The sequence below is a fragment of the Onychomys torridus genome, chromosome 15, assembly GCF_903995425.1.
Source record: "Onychomys torridus chromosome 15, mOncTor1.1, whole genome shotgun sequence".
Lineage (NCBI taxonomy): Eukaryota > Metazoa > Chordata > Mammalia > Rodentia > Cricetidae > Onychomys > Onychomys torridus.
The window spans coordinates 70,460,695-70,485,531 of NC_050457.1; the positions used below are offsets into that span (position 1 = coordinate 70,460,695).

At 41.6% G+C, this 24,837-nt stretch overlaps 1 protein-coding gene across 1 annotated transcript in view; it reads left to right on the forward strand.

The window, feature by feature from the left end:
* Sema5a (semaphorin 5A) overlaps window positions 1–24,837 on the forward strand; it is a 472,079-nt gene that overhangs the window by 164,798 nt on the left and 282,444 nt on the right. Inside the window, 1 exon segment of the mRNA XM_036206837.1 lies at window positions 18,101–18,298. Within this exon segment, the coding sequence (XP_036062730.1) occupies window positions 18,175–18,298 (124 nt within the window). The 5' untranslated portion in view covers window positions 18,101–18,174.

The window sequence follows — 24,837 nt, forward strand, 5'->3', positions numbered from 1 at the left end:
TGGTAGGAAGTAGACTTTTACTTTAATGTTAACCCAACAGCTAGATGTCTCGATATTGACTCCCTTCAGTGACTACTAAATCAGTTTATGATACTTACCTGTGTGCTACTATGTCCTAGCTCCTGGGGAGCTACAAAGAATAAAAGCAAGTCTTTCTCTCCCTTTGTGTTATATTCTAGTGTGTTAAATAGTATATAAGCAAAGATATTAAATGATTGCCAAATGTAAATTTCACAGGTCCTCTCATCATACTGGAGATGCCTGAGGACAAAGCCATTGGGAAATATTTTCTGTCCTTGACCAAGAAGTCAGTGTGTTTTATGCTATTCTCATGCATTCTCTAAATTGTATTCTTCCTGGCTTGGCTTGATTTTTTTCCTTTGAAGATACTGAGTATTTTTTCTGTGTCCTTGTGGGATATTTTAATCTATTTATTGTTTATTACATATGTTTAAAATGGAAAATAATATTTTAATATACATATATTATATGGATAAATTATGGGGATGATGAGCTTTTTCTTAATAAATCTTATGTGATAGATTGCAAAATACTCCACAGATGCATCAAGCAAGCTGATTCATATAGTTTCAAGTGATATGGAACAGAGATGTTAGCAGTATTAGGTAGGAATAAAAAGCAGGTTTAGGTGGCTTGGCTTGGGATTTACATTGGGAAAGGCTGAGTCCAATGAAGAAAGAACCTTGGACATCTATTGAAGACTTAAGTCCTAGGAAACATCCAGTGATTCCGCGAGATCGCTGGATGTCAAGGCAGAAGGAGGATCACGTGTATATGTGCACAGGTGTATGTCCAGCCAAAGGTGGATGAGAGACCTGAAAAAAATGCACGAATAACCATTCTGGCCACAGAGAAGGGCTTTTTGCTGGGGTCAGCAATTTATACTTTTGGGAGGTTGCCTGGGGAACTACTATATCAGCTTTATCAAATTCCTTTGTAGTTTTTTCTGGTCATGGCATCAAAAACAAAAACATTTTGGGGGCATTTTGCAAAGCACAGTGATCAGTTCAAAGGCTTCTGCAAACCCAGGAGAAGTTAACATGAGAGGACAGGGTGGCCACAGAGGTGCAAAGGTGCCATTTGGTGCGCATGTAGTGCGGTAGTGACATTTTTCCTCACAGTGTAGCATATTGGAGGGCGAATTAGAATGAGAAAAAGTATGACTCCGACCCTGTTGAGAGAGACTTGGGTGGGAAACTGGGTGAGGAGTGGTAATATCAGTGGCTTGTTTGGGCCAGTTTGGAAACATTCTTTGTCTTAAGGAAGTACAAGTGAAGAAGTGGATAGGTGTGGTTTCAGGCATAGGTCACCAAGTGATAGAAGGTAATAGAACACTAGGGTAGCTTTTGCAGGACTCTATAAGGGCTGGAACTCTGGCAGGTCATGCTAGGTTGAAGCTTGTTCAATGAGGTCTCTGGCGACAGATCACTGAATGATCCTGTGGCTACTTAGCCAAATTCCACCCCCCCCCAGTGAAATCCATATTGACTGTGGAAATGAGGACTACCCTCTCAGGACAGCAGCATGATGGGAGACATATTTACTAAACCTTTCAGTTCTTCCATTTAGCTGTGGGCCTTCACTGACTCCCATCTCTATGTTTGAAAAATAAAAAAGGGTGACAGTGTATATGTTATAAAATTATTTATAGGAAACATATATACATATATATATATATATATATATATATATATTCATCTATAATGTATTTTGCAATTTCAAATACATTATTATTCATTAGCTACTAGAATCTTTTTTTTTAGCTGAGGACTGAACCCAGGGCCTTGCGCTTGCTAGGCAAGTGCTCTACCACTGAGCTAAATCCCCAATCCTACTAGAATCTTTGACTTTAAGATTTCATTAATTTTCATTTTATGATTCATATTTTATTCTTTTTGTGCATATTTGTCATAAACTTATTAATGCTATTGAGGTCTGACTTAGTTTTGACAGACAGGATTATAACAGGTTCAAATAAACAATGTATCAACATTCCATGTTTGGTATCAAGTAGGCACAATGTCCTTTCTATATAAAATCTGAAAATGGCAAGCAAGGAGACTTTTCACTAAATAGTCATTTTTTCTAAGTGCATTAGCAGTCTGTTTTTATCTGATAATATTTCATGATATTTATATTCCAACCTAGAATGATTACTTTAATAAAGTTACTCCACCCTGAATGGTAATGTCTCTTCTTTGTTCCCATTGTTTCATGTGGTTCTGGTGAATGATGAGAACTGGAATTACTTACCTGGACCCCAAGGGCTTGTGTGCGTGGCCATCGCTCCCATCTTCTATCACAGTTGCAGGCCCCTGAGAACTCCTCTTTTTTAGCTCATCTGCCTGTAATAATCCTTTCATCCCTTTGACCATTAATTGGAAAATTATGACATTTAGAATGGACATTTCTCAAAACCATGGGAATTCATGTATTTGGACCAGATGTTAAGAATATTTTAATAGGGGCTAAAACATCTGTGACAATGAATGACAGAGTCATGGAAGAAAGGGAAGCATGCATAGCATTTTAATAGAAGCATATGCATTCTAGTAATGGCCGTGGGCATGTCTCTACTAACTCAGCCCTTAGATGCTGATCGTCTACTCAGTACTGCTCCAAAACTGAGGCTTCACAGCCTTGCTTTAGAATGAGCCTGAGTGCAGTAATTGTAGCTTAGGATGATGAGGCCTATAGCAGAAGGGAATGTTAATGTACTTAAGTGGGTGAAGAAAAGAAAAAGCAGAAAAAAAAAAGAATATCAGGAATGGTCACATAGATATGGGTCTTAAGAACTGGAGCTAGAGGGACAACAAAAAACAGAAGAAATTCCAGAGGTCAGAGATGAGAGGCATGGCTGAGGTTTTGGAAAGAGAAAGAATGGGAAAGGTGAGTGAGTTCCTGCATGGTAAGTTGGATGCCTGAATATAGGTGTTCTTGTCTGTCATCAGCAGCAGGCATGAAGGAGATAGTTGCTAAAGACATGTCAGGGGGTCCCCAGTAGATCAGGTCCCACTGGCACCTTTATTTGAACATGGCCCCTTTCATTTATAGGTCTGCATCATTTGGAGTTGGGTTATATATGGGTTCCTTGTTATTAAGCATATTTGAAGCCACCAAAACTTGAAGAGACACATCACAAGGACATGCTGAGTATGCACCCTCATTCAAGGATGGGCTAAGAAGGGAAGTGCAAGTATAGCAGGAGGAGAGGAAGAGTATGGTGCTGTGGATCCCAGCCAAACATTTTAGAAAAAAATTCCTTCATCAAAGGGCACATCACCAGGAACATGGAGATGTCCAGTTGCATGAGGTCACTGGATGGAATGTCAGACAGTAACCAGTGGTGGTGACCCTAAAGACCACACAAGGGCCTTTTCTAGCAAACGTGGCACTCTGTGCTTGCCATGTTCTCATAACTATTATGCATAGTGATTGTCACAACAAGGCACTGTCCCTAATGCTGTCTCAACTTGAGAAAACGTGCCTGTGATCTATAACACTGTACCAGTGAGAGCCACGACTTGACTACTGTAGTGTGCCGTGTGAGTCACCAGCCTTGGTGAATGTCTCCCTGTAAGTCCTTTAGAAATTGTTCATAGTTACATTGCCTGAAGGCTCCACTGTTTAAATGTATTGTTTTCTTAGAAAGTGCTCCTGTTGGTTTAGCTAACAGAAGTAGAATGAATGAACTTTCACTTAGTTTTAAAACCTTCTGACAGATAAAATTAATATCGTCTTTGCACAAATAATAATTTTATCTAATGGACTTCATTTATTTTTATCGCTCCTCAGGGCAATCTAGAGCTAAACAGGGGGAAAGAGGCAAAAGCGTAATAACAGTTCCATTTGAGGAGAGGTATAAAATAAGGTCACTGGAGCTGAACTATTATTGAAATGTATAAAATAGTTTAATGTTTGCTTTTCCCCATTTTATACCATGAGGTCATTTTATATAGCCATAAAATCCCTTCTCGTTGGAGTCCAGATATGGTGGAACTCTGAATAACAAACAGCTGAGAGGTGCAGACTGTAGTCTTTCTTCATGGAAGTCTGATAAGTGTTTTCATTATCGTAGTCTTAAAATCATTTCACTAATCCATGTATGACATATTGCTTTTGGCTGAACCTTGTCCATTAGGGCACATGGAGTAAAACAATAGAAAGGTGTTCAATTTTCTAAAAATGTATATAAAAATTGAAGATTTAATGTATGATGCCTGTCTTGATTTGCCCTTTAGGTTCAATAAGGAACAAGAAGCTTTAATTTTGGTGTATTTATCTACTAATAGTGTCTAGTCATAATTTTAGAAAAGTGTTAGGATGTCTATTGGCTTGAACGCTGTATTAGCTTAGTGTTATGGTTTTGCCAACTCTTCATTTAGTTCCATTTTCTGCTTAGTACCAGACGATCTGACACTTCAGCAAAGAGAAAGCAGGGGCTCACTGGGACTCATTCAATATCTGCCTTCCTGTGCTGAAGACGAAGAGCATGGAGTTTCCTGGATCATTTCTTTCTGCTGCCCCAAACTTTCATTCCAATCTTGTCAAAAAATCACAGCTTCTGTCTTATGTTTCCATTCAAAAAACTCCCCCCTTGGCAGGCTTTATTTGGAATTTCTGTTTCATATTTACCTAAGTATCCACAAATAATCTACTCTAAAGAGATGACTAGGGGACCTAAGAAGTAAATTTTCACCTGCTTGACAATTGGAGTCCCTGCATGGGTGTACTGACACACTGTCCTTGCCAACTCCCCCCTCCCCCAACCCTGGAGTGCTGCTCTGAGGGACATCTTTTAATATGGCCACCTGGATTAACAATGCTCTGAGAGTGCCTCTCCCCTCTGGGCCTGTGGTTCACTGCCTAGTATTTATTTTGCAGACATGACCGAAGTGACTCAGTCCATCTAATCTCTTGGTTTTAAGTGGGTAGCTTTGTAGGCTCAGAGAGGCCAGTGTAATCAGCACAAAGCCATAGGTTTCTGGACCCATTTGTCATGACTTGTCACTCACATTTGTTCTTGCATATGTTACAGAATGTGGTTGAGGTCTTGCTTTATCAGGTACAAAAGGAATGGGTAGACAGGTGTTTTTGCAATGTCCTTTGACTTTCCGGCTTCTGGGAGTGACTGATTCTTCTATTGTCTCATGTGGACTAAGGGACTAAACTGTCTCACAGTCCAACTCTATTAGCGGCAAGAGATGGCTGAATCACAACTGCTAACCAAAGATTCACCCTGTCTGACTTGTTCATGTAGCCCATTCAGCATGCAGGCACACATGAACTTGGCACCCAGACAGTGAGTTCAACACCATGGCTTCTGATGAAAAGAAATAGAAACATAGACACATAACTGTCATGAGGCTGTCCAGATAAACCTCTAATGAGAAGGTGGTTAAGTGCCAGGCACTGGAGTTGTTATGATGGGGTTCCAGACAGGAGTTGCCTGGCTGGCAGGAGTGGGTAGGTGTCATATGTGGAGACAGAAATTATCTCCTCCTTGACCTGTGGGTAACCTGAGCTGATGTGAGCACCATGGCATCAGCAACACACAGAAGCGTATGCAACTTTTCCTGTGAGTTTCTCTCAGAGTCTGAAGACTAGGAGGCTTTCAAGATGCACAGTTGAGATGCAGTTTGCAGGGACTGGGTGACTGGTAAAAAATGCAGCATTTTTTTTTTTTGAAGAATTCAAAGAAGCAGGAGAGGAACTTGGAGGGTTTGAGATAAGACAGGCTTGTGCCCTAACAGTAGCTGCAAACTGGGAGAGTCTCCATGTCTGGCTGTTGTACAGGTGCAGGACATGGACTGGGAGGTATGTTTGGGTGGTACATGTGGACAGTTCACCCAGTCCCCTCAAGCAGCGCTAAGGGATGGGATAACTGCTTGAAATATAGGCATTTCAGCAGTGGTCTGTGTCCCTTTCTATAAACTGCCTCTTTGTGTTTCTGAGGTGCCAAGAGCTATCGCTTGCAGTTACATGGCACAACTGTAGACAGATCCTCCCTCATCAGCTTCAAATATCTGGTGATGGGACTGCTGTGTTTTGGACAAGCTTGGAGCATGGCTTCCAGTCCTTGCTGAGGCCACCTTTCTGGGTTAGCTCACTATCTTGACCTGTTCATCCTCTCACCAGGGAGATCATGGATGTCACTGGGTAAGGCGCGTGTCAAGGAGGGCTTTATGTCTCTGAATCATGCCAGAAGATCTGGCTGTATCTAATTTTACAATACAGCTTAGAAGCTGCTCAGGCTTCCCTGAAAGGACGTACATTAAGCTTGTGTTGGATCTGTTTTTATTAATAACTGGTTAGATACTATTCCCTTAAGAAAGCTCCCCATGTAAGCTTTCATTCTTTTGATTTCTTTTTGATCTGACAGCATTTTTATTTTCTAAAAGGAACAGTTATTTTCTGTCCCCCATGTCTATTCAGCTGCAGTGTGGGTGAAATCTGGAAATGGTATTTATTGCACAAACACTTCTATACAGAGTTGTGCTTATTTAGATCCAGCTTATAGAGCGATCCTCCCACACCAGGAAACCAAAGGAAAGCTTCAGGGATTTTGAAGTAAATTCTCCAAGATGTATGGTTGTCACAGTCCAGATTTGTCTTCTGTAATACATCGTTATAACAACGAAGCTATTTTTATTAACTTGCTTAATATCTATTTAATTTCTTGGGTTAGTAGGATTGTATAAGGAAAAAAACTTTTAGTGACAGTGATTCTTAAAAAGGCTTTCAAAATAAAGTTCTCAAAATGCAGCAAATAGTTATAATTAACATGGCTTTCAATTTTACTGACAAAGTACTGAAATGATGCAATATAAACTCAGTTGGGAGATGTATATAAGTATATTTTGTGTAGTGGCGTTAGCTTGAGTTCTAAGGAGAGAGTAGTTTTGACAAATCTAAATCAGGGGTTATCAGCAAGGGGGCAATCTGACAATGCTTGGAAGGATTTGGGCTTGGTAAAGATTGATAGAGGCATGGGATGTTGGGTGATGTACCTAGGAGCCCTGGACCGAGAATCACTTTGGTGCAATGTCAGTAGAGGTAATATTGAGCACCCTACAGCAGACAGCACTCCAATCACTGAAGGAAGAGAGTCTGTGTCTCCTTAGGAGATGGGACTTCAGCTGTTAGGAAGACCAACTTGCTACTCAAAGCTGAGGCTACCCAAAATGAAATCTCTGAGGAGCTGACTTTCTATGGTGGGTGCTGAGAAAAGCAGAAGATTCGACATGAACACTGTGGATGTCTTTGTCACTTTACCATTTGGTAATGTGTAGCAGTTTATTCTAGGAAGAAAATGACATTACATTCTAAAAACTAAGTCCCCAAAGAGTACCTGTTGTTGAAAGTGCTTCTCCAGGTTTACTATGGCAAGCACATATTAACATCATGTCATGCCCTACTCCATGTTCCTTTCATTCTCTCATCTCCTTGGCATTTTCCTCACTTCCCAAGTCTCTAATATTTGTGGCTACTTGAGTTGTTTCTCTCTTCCTTTCATCCAGGAGGCAAAGATTTTAAGGCTCAGATTAGCACAGTAAGATTTACTGTATACAAAGGATACCAGTAGATATGGTAGATATTCATAGCCTGCTTTATTCAGTTGATGTAGCTTGGATCTTGACTTTTCCCAAGACCCATGTATAAAAGGCATGGTCCTCTGTCCATGGCAGTCGTGCGGAGTGGTTGAACCTTCAGGAGCTGGGACCTGATAGAAGGAAGTTGAATGCTGGTGTATGTCCTCACAAGGGACTTTTGTTCCTGGTTTCTTGAAAGCCTCGTCTTGGCTGCCATGGAGTCAGGAGTCCCCTCCATTAGCAGCTCATACCATAAGGTACCCTGCTATCACAGACTGAAAGTAGCCAAGCTGAGTGACTGGACTTGTAACCACTGAAAACATGAGCCCAAATACGCATTCCTTTTATGTGGAGTATCTCAGATATTTTGTCATAGGAGCAGGTAGTTGACAGACCTAATAGTTGACTGTATTCTCTTTTGGCTTAGACCTAGCAAACTGACCAGCTGTAGTCTTAGCATGTCATGGAGTTGAGCTCCATCTTGGAGATAAAAAGAGTGCAATACCCTGAGGAGTGTGTTCTGTGAGAGGTCACTGTTTTGTGTTGCAAGCACGGATATAAATGCTGACATTGTACCTACCATGGCATTAGAATAGACTGAGGCTTGTTACCACTTGCATCTCCTTGTCTTTTATCTTATTGCTAGGTTGGGTTTGTTTTTAGACAGAGCTGCCACAGCTCCTTTGCAGCCATTGCAGAGTAGCTGATATGGATGCTCCAAACATCATTGTTCTTACAGAACCAATCTATGTCTAAACCATGTTTATGTATTCATTTATTTAAAATGGATTTTTCCCACACATTGTATTCTGACTACGGTTCCCTCCCTCCCCCTACTCCAAGCTCCCCCCACCTCACCTTTCATCCAGATCCCCACCCCCTTTCTGCCTCTGGTTAGAAAACAACAGGCTTCTAAAGGATGATAGTAAAATACAGTAAGATAGAAAAAAATCAAAAGCAAGAAAACCAGGATAGGACAAAACAAATAGAAGAAAAGAGCCCAAGAAAAGGCAGGAGAAATAGATATAGATGCTCAGACCTACTCCTTTGTATATGCAGGAATCCTATACAAAAAACCCCACAAAGTCAGAAGACACTATATATCTACCTATATCTATATCTATATCTATATCTATATCTGTATCTGTATCTATAGCTATCTATCTATCTATCTGTCTGTCTGTCTGTCTGTATGTATGTATGTATGTATGTATAAAATCAAAAGTGTAGGGTAAAAAATAAAGTAAAAGTAAAAAATTTTTAAAAAGAAAAAGAAAATCCCCAAGACCACATTGTGAGAAAGGAACTTTCCAAGATGCCTTTGAGTTCTGTAGGCCATCTTCTGTTGGGCATGCTGTCTACCCTTAAGAATAGTTTGTTTTCCTGGTAAGACTCTCTTGGAGAAAAATGATGTTTTCATTTACAAGTGGCTATTAATTGGAGGTAGCTTCCTGGTTAGTCTGGGGGCATGTGTCCACATCTGTCAGCTGGAGGACTCCAACTGGTGAAGACTCGTGCAGGCCCTGTGCATGCTGCCTCAGTTTCTGTGAGTTCCCACGTGCGTTGATCCTTTTTGATTTAGAAGATCTTGTTTCTTTGGTGTTTTTCGTCTCATCTGGCTCTTTCACTCATTCTGTCTCCCCTTCATCAGCGTTCCCTGAACTCAGAGGGGAGGGATTTGATAGAGATGTCCTACTTAGGGCTGAGTGTCCCAGGGTCTCTCACACTCTGCAGATTGTCTGGCCATGGGTCTCTGTGTCTGTCCCCTGCTAATGCAGGAAAGCATCTCTGATGTTGGCTTAAGCAAGGTTCTGATCTATGAGTATGGTGGAAGTTCATTAGGAATCATTTCATTTCCATATTCTTTTTGCACAGCAGGATTATTTGATTTTACCACAGGTTCCTGGGCTCTCTAGTCTCAGGTACTTGATTACCTAAGCAGATTTGGGTATGGGTTTCATCTCATGGAAAAGGCCTTAAATCAAATAAAATACAATCTTTGTTCCACCATTGCAGTAGTGTGTCTTGCTGGCAGGAGACCATTGTAGTTAGAAGGGTGTGTAGATGGGTTGGCATTTGTGTTTCTCCTTTGGTAGGGAGTAGAGTATATCCTGGTGGCAAGTATACTAGTCTATAGGGGTGAAGGTTTTGGGCAGGTACCAGCTCAATTTCTCTATGTTCACTGAGCTGTGTAGATGTTATTTTCAGAAATAAAAATTTGCTCTCAATTTATAAGGAGCAACTGAAGCCTTGACGACAATAGCTTGGGCTGTTTGGAGGTTCCCAGGGGACCCCTGTGGGTAAAAACTCGATTAAATGTGACCCATTCTCAGTACTAAAGCTTCACTTGGTGATGAAAGATGTTGAATTGGGGCCATGTCTTCCTGTTATTTGGCAATGTCGTTTAGATCGCCTTCATAAATGTATATAATTTAGGAAGCTTCTACTTCATTAGGTTTCCATATTCCCTCTCAATGGCACTTAATTGTAGCTGTCACTCTCTATATTCTTTCCCTTGTTCCCTCTTCCCACACCTTCCCATTTGATCCTCCACTTCCAGCCCATACCTCTCATTTATCCATCACTATCTATTTCCTTTTCCTTGGGGGTGTCCTTCCCCCGTTCCCTTACTCTGTATTGAGCCTCTGTGGTTTTACAGATTGTAGCTTGTTTATCATTGACTTAACAGCTAATGTACATATATAAACAAATACATACCATATTTTTCCTTTCTGCATCTGGGTTATCTCACTCAGAATGACTTCCTAGTTTCCTCCATTTACTTGTGAATTTCATGATCTTATTTTCTGAAGGTGGAGTAATATTTCATTGTGTAAATGTACCACATTTCCTTTACCAATTCATCCACTTACAGAGATCTAGGCTGTTTACAGTTTCTGGCTACTATGAATATAGCAACAATGAGCACAGTTGAGCAAGTGTCTCTGAAGTAGGATGATACATCCTTTGAGTACATGCCCAAGAGTGGTATAAGTGAATCTTGAGGAAGATTGATTCCTATCTTTCTGAGGAACTGCTACACTGATTTCAACAGCAGTTGTATGAATTTGCACTTTCTCTAGCAGTGGGTGAGTGCCCCCTTATTCTACATTCTTGCCTTCATGAGCTATCACTTGTTTTATTGACCTTGGCCCTTCGGATCTATATAAGATGAAATCTCTAAGTAGTTTTCGTTTGTATTTCACTAATGACTTAGAATGAATATTTCTTTAAACACTTCTCATACATTTGAGTTTCTTCTTTTGAGGATTCACTGTGTAGATATGTACCACATTCTAAAATTGGATTATTTATTTTCCTGATGCTTAGTTTCTTGAGTTATCTATATATTTTTGATGTCACGCATCTATCAATGTGCAGTTGGTCAGTTTTGAAGGAAGTTCAATAAGATGCTGATGAGATGGTATATTTTTTTGTGTTCAGGTGAAATGTTCTGTAGATATCTGTTAGATCCATTTGATTTATAACATGTTAGCTCTAGCTTTTCTGTATTTAGTTTTTGTTTGAATGGCCTATCTATTGGCAAGAGTAGGGTATTGAAGTCTCCCACTATCAGTGTTTGCAGGTCAGTGTGTGATTTAAGAGGTAATAGCATTTCTTTTATGAATTTGGTGCCTTTATGCTTGGTACATAGATGTTAAGAATTACAATGTCTTCTTGGTGGATTTTTTTCATTAATGAGTATGTAGTGTCCTTCTGTATGTCTGCTGATTAGTTTTGGTTTGAAGTCCATTTTGTTGGGTATTAAAATGGCTACATTTTAACATCTGTTCAGGTTGAAGTTGAAGTTTTCTTCTAGTATCTTCTGTAGGGCTGAAGATGTAGATACATACTGTTTAAATTTGGTTTTGTCTTGGAATGTCTTTTCTCTGTTGTGATTGAAAATTTTTCTGGTTATAGTAGTCTGGGCTGGCATCTGTGGTCTCTTTAAAGTTTGTAGAACGCTGTACAGGACTTTCTGGTTTTTAGAGTCTCCATTGAGAAGTCAGGTGTTATTCTAGTAGGTCTGCCTTCATATGTTACTTGGTCTTTTTTATTGGAGATTTTAATATTATTTCTTTGTATGTATATTTAGTGTTTTGATTATTATCTGACATTAGAATTTCCTTTCTGGTCCTGAATATTTGGTGTTCTGTGTGCTTCTTGTACCTTGATAGGTATCTCTTTTAGTTTAGGGGAAATTTTCTTCGATGATTTTGTTGAAAATATTTTCTTTGCCTTTGACCTGGGTTTATTCTCCTTCCTCTATTTCTACTATTCATAGATTTGGTCTTTTCATAGTTTCCAGGATTTTCTCTGAGTGGTAGACCCATTTCTTCTATCTTGGCTTCAATGCCTGAGTGTTCCTCTTCCATCTCTTGTTGTCCATTGGTGAGATTTGCCTCTGAGCTTCCTGTTCAAGTTTCTAGATTTTTCATTGATGGATTTCTTTCAATTTGGGTTTTATATATTAACTCATTCCTACTTGCAGATTTTGAACTATTTCCTTCATTTCCTTCCATGTTTTGTTTGTATTTTCAAAGATTTCTTTAATGAATTAATTCATTTCCCATTGAAGGACCTCTATCATATCATAAGGGCTATTTTAAGGTCCTTGTCTTATGCTTCCACTATGTTGTCTTTCTAAGAGCTTATTGTAGTTGGGTTGATGGTCTCTAGTGGGGACATTTTCTCCTGGTTATTATTGGTTGTGTTTATACACTGGTGTCTAGGTGTCTGAGTTTGGGATGATTGTATTTCTATTTGCTGATATCTACTCTTTTCTTTGTCAAGTGGATGTTTTATTCCTTGGTTTTTATTGCCCACTCTGGTTCTTAGGAAGATATGGTGGTTGTGTGTTACCTGGCATGGACTGCTTCTGGGATTCTGCTAGGTGTATGTCCTGGGGGTTCTGGGTTGTATCATGGATTGTTAGAAGGTCTCATTACTAAGACAAACCTAGAGCTGGGTATTGAGGTGAATGCTGGAAGATCAGAGAAATAGAACAAGCCACAGCTATCTCACCTCCCCAGTTTCTTTGCTGATCCTGTTTCCTCAGACTGGAAGCCTCTGAGTCCTCATCCAAATGGATCTCAGCTGAACTGCTGCTCAAAAGCCTAAAAGCTTAACCAGCTCTATCTAGTTCCTGGTTCTCGTGCCTTATATACCTTTTTTCTTTCTGCCATCACTCCTGGGATTAGAGGCTCACTTTCTAGGATTAAAGGCGTGAGTCACCATGCCTGGCTGTTTCCATTGTGGCCTTGAACTCAGGAAGTTCCAGATGGATTTCTACCTCTGTAATGTTAGGATTAAAGGCGTGAGTGCCACCATTTTCTAGCCTCTGTATCTAGTGGCTGTTCTGTCCTCTGGCCCCAGATAAGTTTATTAGGGCACACAATATTTTGGGGAACAAAATACCACCACACTGGGTGCAATGTTTTCCTGCATATTGGGAGCTGATATATAAGAATGGGAATGGGCTAGAAGAGGATGGAAAGAAGTGGAGTTCCACCAGGATCTGATATAGGCAGAGAGAGAGGACAGGCCACATCTCCTAGTATGCTCAGAGCTGGTGAAGGCACTAAGGGATTGGATATGGAGGTACTGAGGGAGAGTGGAGATCTGAAAGTCACGTACCTGTTTCATGGGCCTACTTGCTTTTCTGGCAGGGTTACCTAGAGGTTTCCTATGGAAAGCCTGCTGGAATTTGGGGCTGAGACAAGGGATGAGTGGGGGGAAAGGGTTGAAGAAGAAGATTTATGTGGTCCCCTGGAGATGGGGGCAGACAAGGTGGGAATGCCAAAGCATGTATTCTGCTATGGAGCTGGGCATGAGTCTGAGGGGTTGGATTTGGCAGAAGGGAGAAAGAGGTCAATATCTGTTGTTATCCTACCTGCTTGTCTGGCCTGGGTAAGCAGATGGTGCCCAGAGAAAGCCTGCTGGAGATGGAGGCTGGAATAAAGGGATGAATGGGGGAAGGGAAGGTTGGAGGAGAAGATCTGTGTGCTATGCTAGATATGGGACAGACAGGGAGGAGGCACAGCAAGTGGCCTGCTACAGAGCTAGATGTGTGTGACTTGGGGATTGGCTTTTGAGTGGTGAAGATCTTCAGTTAGTCTACCTACTTCCATGGACTGTGTGGCTAGCAAATTCCCAGAGAATACCTGCTCAGTCATGTCTATGTGTGGATCTACTGGTTGACGACATTTCATGGCTCTAGTCTCATGCCACGAGGAAAAGTGAAGATGAGCTGTTTCACAGTGGGGTTCTAGTCTGTCCTCTAATGGGAAAAACATACTTTTAATATTTTAACTTGGGAAACCTTAGCAGCTATGGGCCCATATCGATTACAAAGTTCTGTGTTGGAGGGATCCTCAGCTCTGGGACAGCTGTGCTTCTGGCTCCCTGCTTCCTACTCATTTGTCTTCAGGCCCTACACTTCTCTTTGCCTCTTCTTCCCCCAGAAGCTTTTTCCTCACTGCCTTGGTTTTTAGTCCCTTCATTTGCTTCTACTCTACCTAAGGATTGTATTCTGTGAGAACATCTAGAATCTTTTCCATTACAGAGGACCCTAATCTTTTATCTGCTCTGGGATTCTTTGTCTCAATGCATCTCACTGCTCTGCGTCCTCGTATCAGGGCCCTCATTGGCATTTCTGGTGCTCTAAGGCTTGCCTCCTCCATGCTATGTTGCTTGGCTCCTCTATATACACGTGCACAGAGCGATGTGTGTGGTTGGCATTCAGTAAGCAATGAGGAAATAAGAGACACTCCTATCTAGTTACTTTGATCAATACCAGGTCAACTCCTCTAAATTTCCTACTGTTTAATGTTCTCATTATCACTTCTTTAGCCCTCAGAAATACCTCTTTATTTGACTACAGATTTGGGAACTGTTACATTGGTTATACTACCCACTTGATGTATTCCTCTACTTCTAAATCTTTTGATACTATATATGTATTTAATATAGAAATACCCACTGCTTCTTAAAGATGAAAACCTCCCTCCCTTTAATCACCAATTTCTTTTTATTCTAATAGTTTTCCATTTCAAGTGTTTCTCACATGATATCTTTTATGCCCTTTTTTCCCTTATTTATCCTTTTTGACAGTACTTTACTATGCAGCCGGTGCTGGCTTTGACCTCGTAACCCTCCAGCCAAGGTTTCCAAGTGCTAGAGTGGCATGCAGGGGCCACCTTCACCTTTTCCCTCTTAAATCTATAATCTCTTCTCCACTTAAACTTCTCAGAAAATGGACTGTTTTTTAATGATCTGTGATGTAGTCTTTTATTCCCCCTTCACTGCAAAACAATCTCAGAAACTGGGCGATTTCTCCAAGAAAATAAATTAGTGTTCATAGTGTCAGAAAATGGAAGTCTGGAAGTCTGAAATCAAGAGGTGGTGTTGGATGAAGGTCCCTCTGCTGTATCGTCTACTGTGGGGTGCATAACATGGCAAGATGTGTGCGTGGAAGGATATGGAAAGATGGGGGCAAGAGTGCTGAGGAGGCCGAAGGGACCTTGCTAGCAGCCCGTTCTGTGTCACCAATCCCCCCAACGAAACCAGCCTCAGTCACTCTTAAATACCCTCCAGCATGCCACTGCATTGCCTACTGCATGTCATCATGTGCTTGCTTGCCAAACTGCTTTCTTGGGCCTAAAAATTCAGAGTCTTTCAGTGCTCATCTTATTTTGTTGCATTTTCTTTGGCCACCTAACACAAGAGGTAGCTACACTTTGTTCTGCTTCTCTCAGTCTGCTGATTTCTTTGTTTCTTGATATGTGGCTTCTGTCTCCTTTGCTGTGGGAACCCCCACTTGTTGCCTGCTGATTATCTTTGCACAGAATCCAGTCATCTATCCAGCTAACAGGGCCTCCTCCTTGCCTCTCGTGCCTCCTCTAAATGAAGATCAGCCCCACCTATCATTTAAACTTTTCCAGGCTGTATATGCTACTTCTGATTAATTTCCTCATCACCTGACCTGGAGTTTATGGGATTTTCCAAACTATTCATTCAGCATCATAATCCTGGCATGTACAATATAAAATATTATAGTTTCATATATATAGTTTCATCCAGGCCTTCAGTGGATCCTATTTAAATGAATAGCAGTCATATCCTGATAGTCATTTATATCACTTTGGGTCAATTTGTCTCTGTTTCCAAAATCCAACAGATAAGAATAGCCATTTTAAATATATTTCACAAATTGGTATTCAGGGATTTGGGAAGGGCTCAGCTGGGTGATAATTCTGTGCTTGTGACATATGTTAAAGGCCCTCAGTGTGTTTCAGGTTTAGTCTCAGCAACTGTGGCTGGAAAGCTGGGTTTTATGGGTTCTAGCCCCCATTCTACCTAACTGGTCTCTCTTCTGAGACAGGTGTGGAGAGTTGGACTTCTCATCTGCTTCCTCCATTCTTTGAGGAATGTGTCTGGATGGCAGGAAGTGGTCATCATGGTGGCTGGTAATTAGAAGTTGTGACTTCTGTTGTGTTGCTTGCTGAGCAGCGCCACTACAGAGCAGCCCAGACTCGCAGGGTGGAGGGCCCCATCCTGATGGGGTAGGGGTGTAAGTTTGACTCCGTGACAATTCTCACCAACCATATTCATTAGCTACTCTTTGTCTCTGCTTTTTGCTCATGATGGACAAAGCCTAAAGCCACAGTTTATTTTATTTTTCTGAACAATTATGATAACTTGAAGTCAACTTGTTCACCCCTCTGTTACTCTCTCTGCCATTTCCTCTCTAGATTGTTTTATTTTTCCTATTGGTTATATATTTCTTCTAGTGTAAACAAACTACAGTAGTTTGTGGCCTCACAGTTAAGACCTCACACATTACTCCTATTGACTTTCCATACCATAACCTATACTCCAAGCTCTTCCTCTGCTCTCTTTGTATTACCTGGTGTCTGTACCAAGTACAGTGAAGCATTCTAGGACAGATGCTCACTGCTACCTCTCTCCTGTTTACCCAGTCCTCAGGATGTGTTCTCATCCTCTCTCCTTGGTGTGGAATAACTTTCCATAAATCCTTATCTTTTGTCATTGTCTTTAAACCTTCAATATTAAATTCGAATCTGACTCCACTGTGAGCCTACCCTTGAACCCTTTATATGGCAGGGGTACCCTAACTTTACTCCCAAAGCACTCTCACTTCCTTTAAAGTTAAGAGCTTGGGTTATAGCTCTTTGTACAAGCTTGCCTTAGTGTAGAGTGTGTTTAGTTCATGGTTTTGAAAGTGTCTCTGTTTCTAGCCTCATCCTTCTTTCCACCTGGTATTGCTCAATTTATGTTCTGTTTGATTCACACTTGGTCACAGGTTTTACAGACAGATTGTCCATAAATTTATATTGTCATTAGAATGATTGACAAGAATTGTGAGCCATAACACTAATCAGATTTTTGGTAGAAGGCAAAGGCTGTAGCCTTATTAAATAGGGTCTTATGGATCATAGAGAGTGATGGAGTTACTGCATGTCAACTCTGTTTGCACAAGCAGGCCAAGACTGACTTACAAGGAAAGCCCCAACAATGATCATGACGATTAATCACCGTTACCTAAGAGGGGTGTGACCAAGGAGAGCTTAAACTTGGATTGCCTCAGATTTAGTTCATTTATGCAAATACACCAATACACACACATCCGCACCCATACACATACAATCTATAATATGTACAATACACACACACACCCATATGCACACACCATACACACATTTTCATACCCATATATTCACAATCTATACTGTACCCATACATAGACATACACATACACCACACACAGACACCCCACGAATATACACAAATCCATACTCACATATCCACATACCCATACATATATACACATCCACAGCCAAACACATACATAAATACATACACACACTGAAAAACATACACTAGTATACATCCACAGCCATACCCATGAACAAAGGCTATACTATACACATAGAAACACACACACACACACACACTAATACACACATATCTATACTGTACATATATGCCTACTCACCACACCCCCATACATATACCAGTAAACACATCAATATGTACATATCCATACCCAGACACACATACATCCACACATCTGTACCAATATACACACAATCTGTACTACACATGTGCACACACCCATATATAACAGACCAATACACACATATTTATACTATACATATACACTTACACATATACACCCACACCCTTATACATACACAGCTGTATATGCACACACACACACACACACACACACACACACACACACACACAGAGAGAGAGAGAGAGAGAGAGAGAGAGAGAGAGAGAGAGAGAGAGAGACTCTGAAGCATTATTTACTATCAAGCATAATCTGTTTGTATTCTCTAACATCCCTTGTCTTCACACATTACAAAGTTAAAATTTAGTGAACAGGACTTTTACATGCTATCCACTAGGAAATAAAACATGAGCTTATGTTCACAGGACCATTCTCTTGTGTGTTGTAGGTATTTTTCACACATGAGGAGAAGGTGAGCTTCGTAGAAGACACGTTCCCAGAGTCAGAGACCCCTTGCCCACCATGAAGGGAGCCTGCATCCTTGCATGGCTGTTCTCAAGCCTGGGAGTGTGGAGACTTGCCCGCCCTGAGTTCCAGGAACCCGCCCAGTGCCAGAGAGCTGAGCATCCTGTTGTCTCCTACAAAGGTAAGGAATAAGGCTATAAGAAATAAAGGGAAAGAAGTTAAGACCACAATGTAAATTCAAAAAACATGTTTAGTGAAAGATAATAGAAGATGGGTGTTCCTTTTTGTTCTGTGACTTCACCTGGTAATTGTTTAAATGAAGATGAAAATAAAGATTCTTCCCCATAAGAATCTCAGGTCTAGGAGTACTTTCTCATGACAGATCCCAGATGGGATTGCTACAGATAGAGACTGTGTTATTGTTCTGTCATCATTTAACAGGTGCTGTAGGGCCCCCAGACATTCAACTCAGAGGCTGAAAGTATGGCATTAGCACTGCAGTAAACAGGAATAAGACAGGAAAACAATTTTCCTTGGCATTTCCTGACTAAGCCAGGGTCTTGCCATGACAAGCCCTGTGGTCCTCATCTAGCAGCACAATGCAATAGAATCCATTGTTTTCTGAATTGTCTTCTCAGTGTAGTAGTTAGTTGTTGACAGGCACATTCACTCTTCTATTCTCTACCAAAGTTATTTAAGATCTTTATGGCCTGGACACTTGAACAATTCACAGCGAGGAAAACAAAACACAATAAAAACTATGCCTCTGTCCTCAGCATGTCTCTATTACCAGCCCAAATCAGACACTGAATTTTATTAACTCATTTCAATAGCTTTTCTTTAGGTTTGAAGCTTTGTATCACAGGCTTCTTATGCCGATATGGAGCATAAGCAATAATCTAAGTCCAAGATTTATCAATTTATATTCTATTTCTTTCTCATTTAAATAACTACATTTGTCCCACATTTTTCAAATTATGTTATCCAAATTCAGGGTATTATATAATTCTATCTATGATATTTCAGTCTGTAGCTGTTAATGAAAAGAACTTCATGATATTATTGTTCCATCAGACATGGAAAAGCTCCCAAATAAAATTTGTTCTAACACCATGAAGGGCGTGGTCTCATGAGGGTGTGAATTCTGTAGGGTCAAACAAGGATCTACCTGAAATCTGCACAGTACAGCTTTCTTGGATAATTCTTGAATGTCTTTAAATCTTTTACTACACTTTTTTATTTCTCATGAAGAAAACATCTTTTAAAGAAATGGAATCACTCACCCAGTGTGGCATCTGATCACTAAATCCCAATTGTATCAATCAGGTTTTCCTGTGTCTGTTATAACCCATAATTCCCAGGTGACATGAGTCCTGATGAGATCTCCACTCACATCATTTTGACTTCTGTGGACTCTCGCTGTGAGGCAGAGAGTGTCCAGTGTCCAGTGGGCAGTTGGCAGTTATTTAGAGCCACTGGCTAATGGGAGCAAGTCTGAGCTGTTCTTATTTTATCATCTTTTCTTCATTTCATACTTAGAACAGTTCCATATAAACAAACATTCCTTTGCCTGCTCTCTGAAAACTCCTGCAGTGCAGCTGGGAGAGGAAAGCTAAGCTGAGCTACCCGACCACGGCCAGCTTTTGTCTTGTTTTGTTTTTACTCCGGTTAATGGGTTTCCTGACATCTAGCTGTTCATCCATTTGTCATTCCAGAGGATCTGATAAGTTATGTTTTCCTTTCTCTATTGATCATCTTGATATCAATATGTGAATTTTAATAGAATTGATAGATTTTAATGCTTTGCTACTTTCTTGACCCTGTGGATGTTATAACGATGCCCTTTCAGTGTAAGAGAGCATCTTGAAGTTGGGTCCCGAGGTCAGTGATAACTTTCAGTCTCTGGATCAAAGATGATGCTATTCTCTTACCTAATTCCTCATATCACTCTGGAAATGGTGCGTCCAGGCTGCTTGGGACACTAGCAGTTAGGTCTCTTTAGTGAACAGGACTAAGGAAAACACGTATGAAAATAAACCCTATGAACTCCTGCTATGTCCAGGTCATCTCTAGGCTTCAGGGCCATAACTTCTGCCACCTTACCCTCTGTTTCTTTCTCCTGTGGATAGATCTTTGTGCCTCTGAAGGGAAACACTCATTTCTTTTCCTTTCACATAGTGCATGCCCCACCACTCCATCACTACATGACCCGTCACTCTTCATAACAATGCAGGCTCCAGCACTCCACCATTACAGTGCATGCCCCACCACCCCACACCCCATCATTACAGTGCATGCCCTCCCATTCCATCATTACAGCACATGCCCCACCACCCCATCATTACAGTGCATGCCTTCCCATTCCATCATTACAGCACATGCCCCACCACCCCATCATTACAGTGCATGCCCTTCCACCCCATCATTACAGTGCATGCCACACCACCCCATCATTACAGTGCATGCCACACCACCCCATCATTACAGTGCATGCCACCCCACCCCATCATTACAGTGCATGCCACACCACCCCATCATTACAGTGCATGTCCTCACCACCCCATCATTACAGTGCATGCCCTACCACCCCATCATTACAGAGCATGCCACACCACCCCATCATTACAGTGCATGCCACACCACCCCATCATTACAGTGCATGCCACACCACCCCATCATTACAGTGCATGCCACCCCACCCCATCATTACAGTGCATGTCCTCCCACCCCATCATTACAGTGCATGCCACACCACCCCATCATTACAGTGCATGCCCCACCACCCCATCATTACAGTGCATGCCCCCCCACCCCATCATTACAGTGCATGCCACCCCACCCCATCATTACAGTGCATGTCCTCCCACCCCATCATTGTAGTGCATGCCACACCACCCCATCATTACACTGCATGCCACACCACCCCATCATTACAGTGTATGCCCCACTACCCCATCATTACAGTGCACACCCCACCACTCCAACATTTCCACAGTAGGAGCTCTACACAACCCCTACTTGCTGGGAGTCATTGAAAACCCTTCAATATAATTTTTTCTTCTTTTCTTTGGTCTTCAGGGTATGTAGTCCACTGAGGAATTAAAGCAAAATTATCACTGTAAAGTCCTGGATAGCCATCTCATTCTTTATAGTTATGCCAACAACCCAAACTCGGTTTATTTTAGTTCCTAGATTTTGCTTTTGATTTTTAGAAAATTAAAGTAAAATCGATGGAGTGAAGAGTTGTTCATAGAAATCTATCTTTTGGGTTCCTGCTCTACATTTACATAAAGCCTTACTTATACTTCATGGTTTACTATTCTTTCATACCTTAAACAAAGATGCATAGGCATACAAACATAATCAAAGATGGTGATCTTTCATAAAAGGTGGTGTGTGTACACTTTGGCATAATAGAGTAAACTCTGGCACCAGAATGTCCACATTTACACCAGTTTTCTTGGGGTGCAGCTCTCTACGATGATGTGCTCTAGTCCTGTCAAAAACCCATCACCAAGAGATGCATTGGAAGATTTTCCAAGAACTAGGAATCCCAGGTTAAAGATTAAAAGTGCCTGGGTGGTTTGGCTGCACATTTCAGATTCTGCCTGATGAAGGTATCATTGCCTGAGGATCTGTTCCCTACAGCCTTGCCAGCAGAGTATGCTGTTAGGGTTTGCAATCTGAGCCCACCCCACAGTTCACAAATGACATCTCAGAGTATTGTAAATGATCTTTTCCCCAGGTCTAGGCGATCAGTCCATCACTGGGTTACTTTCCCAACTCTAAGTTGCCTATTTTTAGTTTTGGATGAACATGTTACTAACATTTAATGACTGTTTGATGCCAACAACATCCATGCTAAATTTTGGTTCAACAGAGGCCAAGGTCCAGTCTCTAAGAACCAAAAGACCTTCCATCACACTCTGTTATGTGTCTGCATCATGTGCGGGGAACTCAGGGAGAAACATGGAAGTCAGGTACTCACATCCCCAGAACCATTTATGGAAGGCTTTTAGGAAAAGCTAATAGCAGAGCTGAGTCCCAGATGACTGTCAGGAGTTTATGCACCCCATGAAGGGGAAGATATTCCAGAGAATGGAATGAGCAAGTATTAAGTGCTGAGGTGAAGGTGCAAACACATGGTACAGAATGAGTCACAATGTCCTTATCTAGGTGAAAGGGAAGGACGTGAAGTGGCTAAGGCCGTCATAGATAGTGAGGGCTTAGATGTATGTGGCATGGCGAGATATCTGAAGATTAACCTCCACTGGGAGGAAGGAAATGTTGTGGCCATCAGGCAAGCTCATTTTGGGGCTGCTGCTGTGATCAAAGGCAGCAAGAATGAGAATCTGGGGTCTAGATGGTAACACAAATAGAGGAAAACAGAAGTGGGGTTGGTTCTATAAATTGGAGAGAGCTGTAGCTGATGATATAATGGATAGAGAACCCAAGAGACTAGGTAGCTTTGTTGATATCTAGGATCTTTGGTCTTTACTCTAAATATGGTCAACAAAGGAAGCTGATGTGAAGGACATAATACTTGTGGACTGAGAAGGCTGTGAGCCCCGGAAGGAAGGATCTCGCTGAGAACAAGATACTCCAGATATCAGTGAGGGATTCTTTTAAAAACAGGGTTGGCCATGAAAGTCTGATAATGCAGTGTTCAAGTTCATATGGGCCAGAAGGCAAAGGAGTCACCTTACTCTGGTTGTCCTTGGTCTTTTCCTGTTGATAGTTTGTGCATTTGAAAAGCCAAACAGTTGAGCTGCATTCCAGCAGTTCTCACAGCAGTGGTTTATCTGGGTATTGCTTTCCTAGGGCTGTTGCAAAATGACCGCCAACTGGGCAATTTCTGGATGTCTTCTCTCACAACGTACTATCCAGCAGTACGCTGTGACAACGTGAATGAGGCCATGCTCTCACTGATGACTCTGGAGAAGACTTCGTTTCCTGTGGTCAGCACCAGTCCTCCGCCTGTCTTGGTTTGTGGCTGCATTGACCAGTCTCCAGGACTGCACACTCTCTATAGTCTCTCTATGTAATTCTGTCTTCTCTTGTTGTACCGTGTCACTTTGTATTAGGGAGAGCCCAAAGCCAGTTATCACCTGGTCTCACACACTACCTCTGGTAAAGCAATTTCAAGCTGTGGCACATCTGCAGGTGCCTTTGTTTAAGGCTCAGGGGGATGGTTTTGTGTGGCTCCAGCACAGTCCATAGTGTGTTGCTTAACCAGGGCTGTGGAGGAGAAAGTAAAACACATTTCATGTAGAGATAAATGTGTGGATCCAAAGAGAGCAATGTGTTAGCTGTGCAGGGACCGGAAGACAGGAAATAGCTTTGAAAAGAGCATTGTTGAATAATCCTTTAGTGAAGACGGGAAGAAGCCGGGTGAAGGAAGGGGCTAAAGAAAGAAAAGAGAGGGGGAGAGAGGCAGTGTGGCCAAGGCCTTGAGCAGGAGGAGTGGGTGGGGTCCCGGGAACAGGAGAGAGTACCCTAGTAGGAAGCAGATTCCACCTCCAGTGAGCCAGACTGAGGGGAAGGGCTCAGGCACCCAGGATGCAGGACAGAAAGTGGGTTGAGGTGGGGTAGGAGTTCCTGGGGAGTGGACAGGTGATGCCCAAAAGACTGGGACTCTCGGAAGTATGTGATGCTTTGAACAAAAGATAAGACTACTTGTAAAACACACACAAGATTCCCCGTGGATGCTCTGAGAATAGCTCATGCTGGAGCTGACAGCTGGTCACCACTTTGTCTATCACATGAATACATTTTGAATTGTAGGACCAACTGTCCACAAAAGTTTGAGAAATTATCCCAAAACACTGGCAAGGGAGAAATGAAGGAATAGGATAGCCTCATTTAAAATCTTGATTTCCACGTGCTCCTTTTAAAAGTTGTGACTTGGTGTTACACTTTGGCAACATTCTGCCTAAGAGGCTGTTAGTGAAGTGAATCACAGGCCGATCATATGCAACATGTCATCAAGCACATTTTTTCAGTGTCTTGATTGGAATTACCTGGACAGACTGAAGATTCTGGCACAGTCTTGTTTCCCAGCCTCAGTGAAGTACTTGCCACCCCTCCTCTCTCACTGAGGCCTTTGCTTCACATGACTTAATGGCTTGCTGGGTTTCAAGGCTGCCTCCTTGGCTGCATGCTCTGGAAGATTTATCCATGGGTGTTCAGTGGTGACTAAAATACCCTGACCCATTGCCAACATTCCATTCACACTGATGTGCTTGTCATTTCCCTAAACATCTGTTCCAATAAGTGGGAAAAATAGTGACCCTTCAAGCAGTCTGTTTCTTAGCATGCTCACTGATTCCCAAAACCATCATTGGAATTAGCCTTAAATGTTTCAAGTCTATTTGAGGCAATTGTACCTTATGCTGTTTTTGTTTGTTTATTGATTAAAGTTTACCCAGCATGCTGGCTATGTAGAGAGTGTGCGCCACTGATTGAACTGGGCTTACAGCAAGCAATTTAGCATTATGTGGAAGAAAGACCACTGATGAGTGAGTCATTCCATACACGGTAGAGTTTTAGGCCTTAAAATCGTGACTGATTTGGGGCATTTCATCAGGGTCTTTGTTGGAAGCATTTAGTATTAATGCCTAAGACTGCTTCTGCCTGCAGATCCAGGCAGGGCACTATTGATTTCCACTTCCAGGTCCCTGCAATCTTTATTTTTAACTCTTTAGTGATCTTGTAGAATTT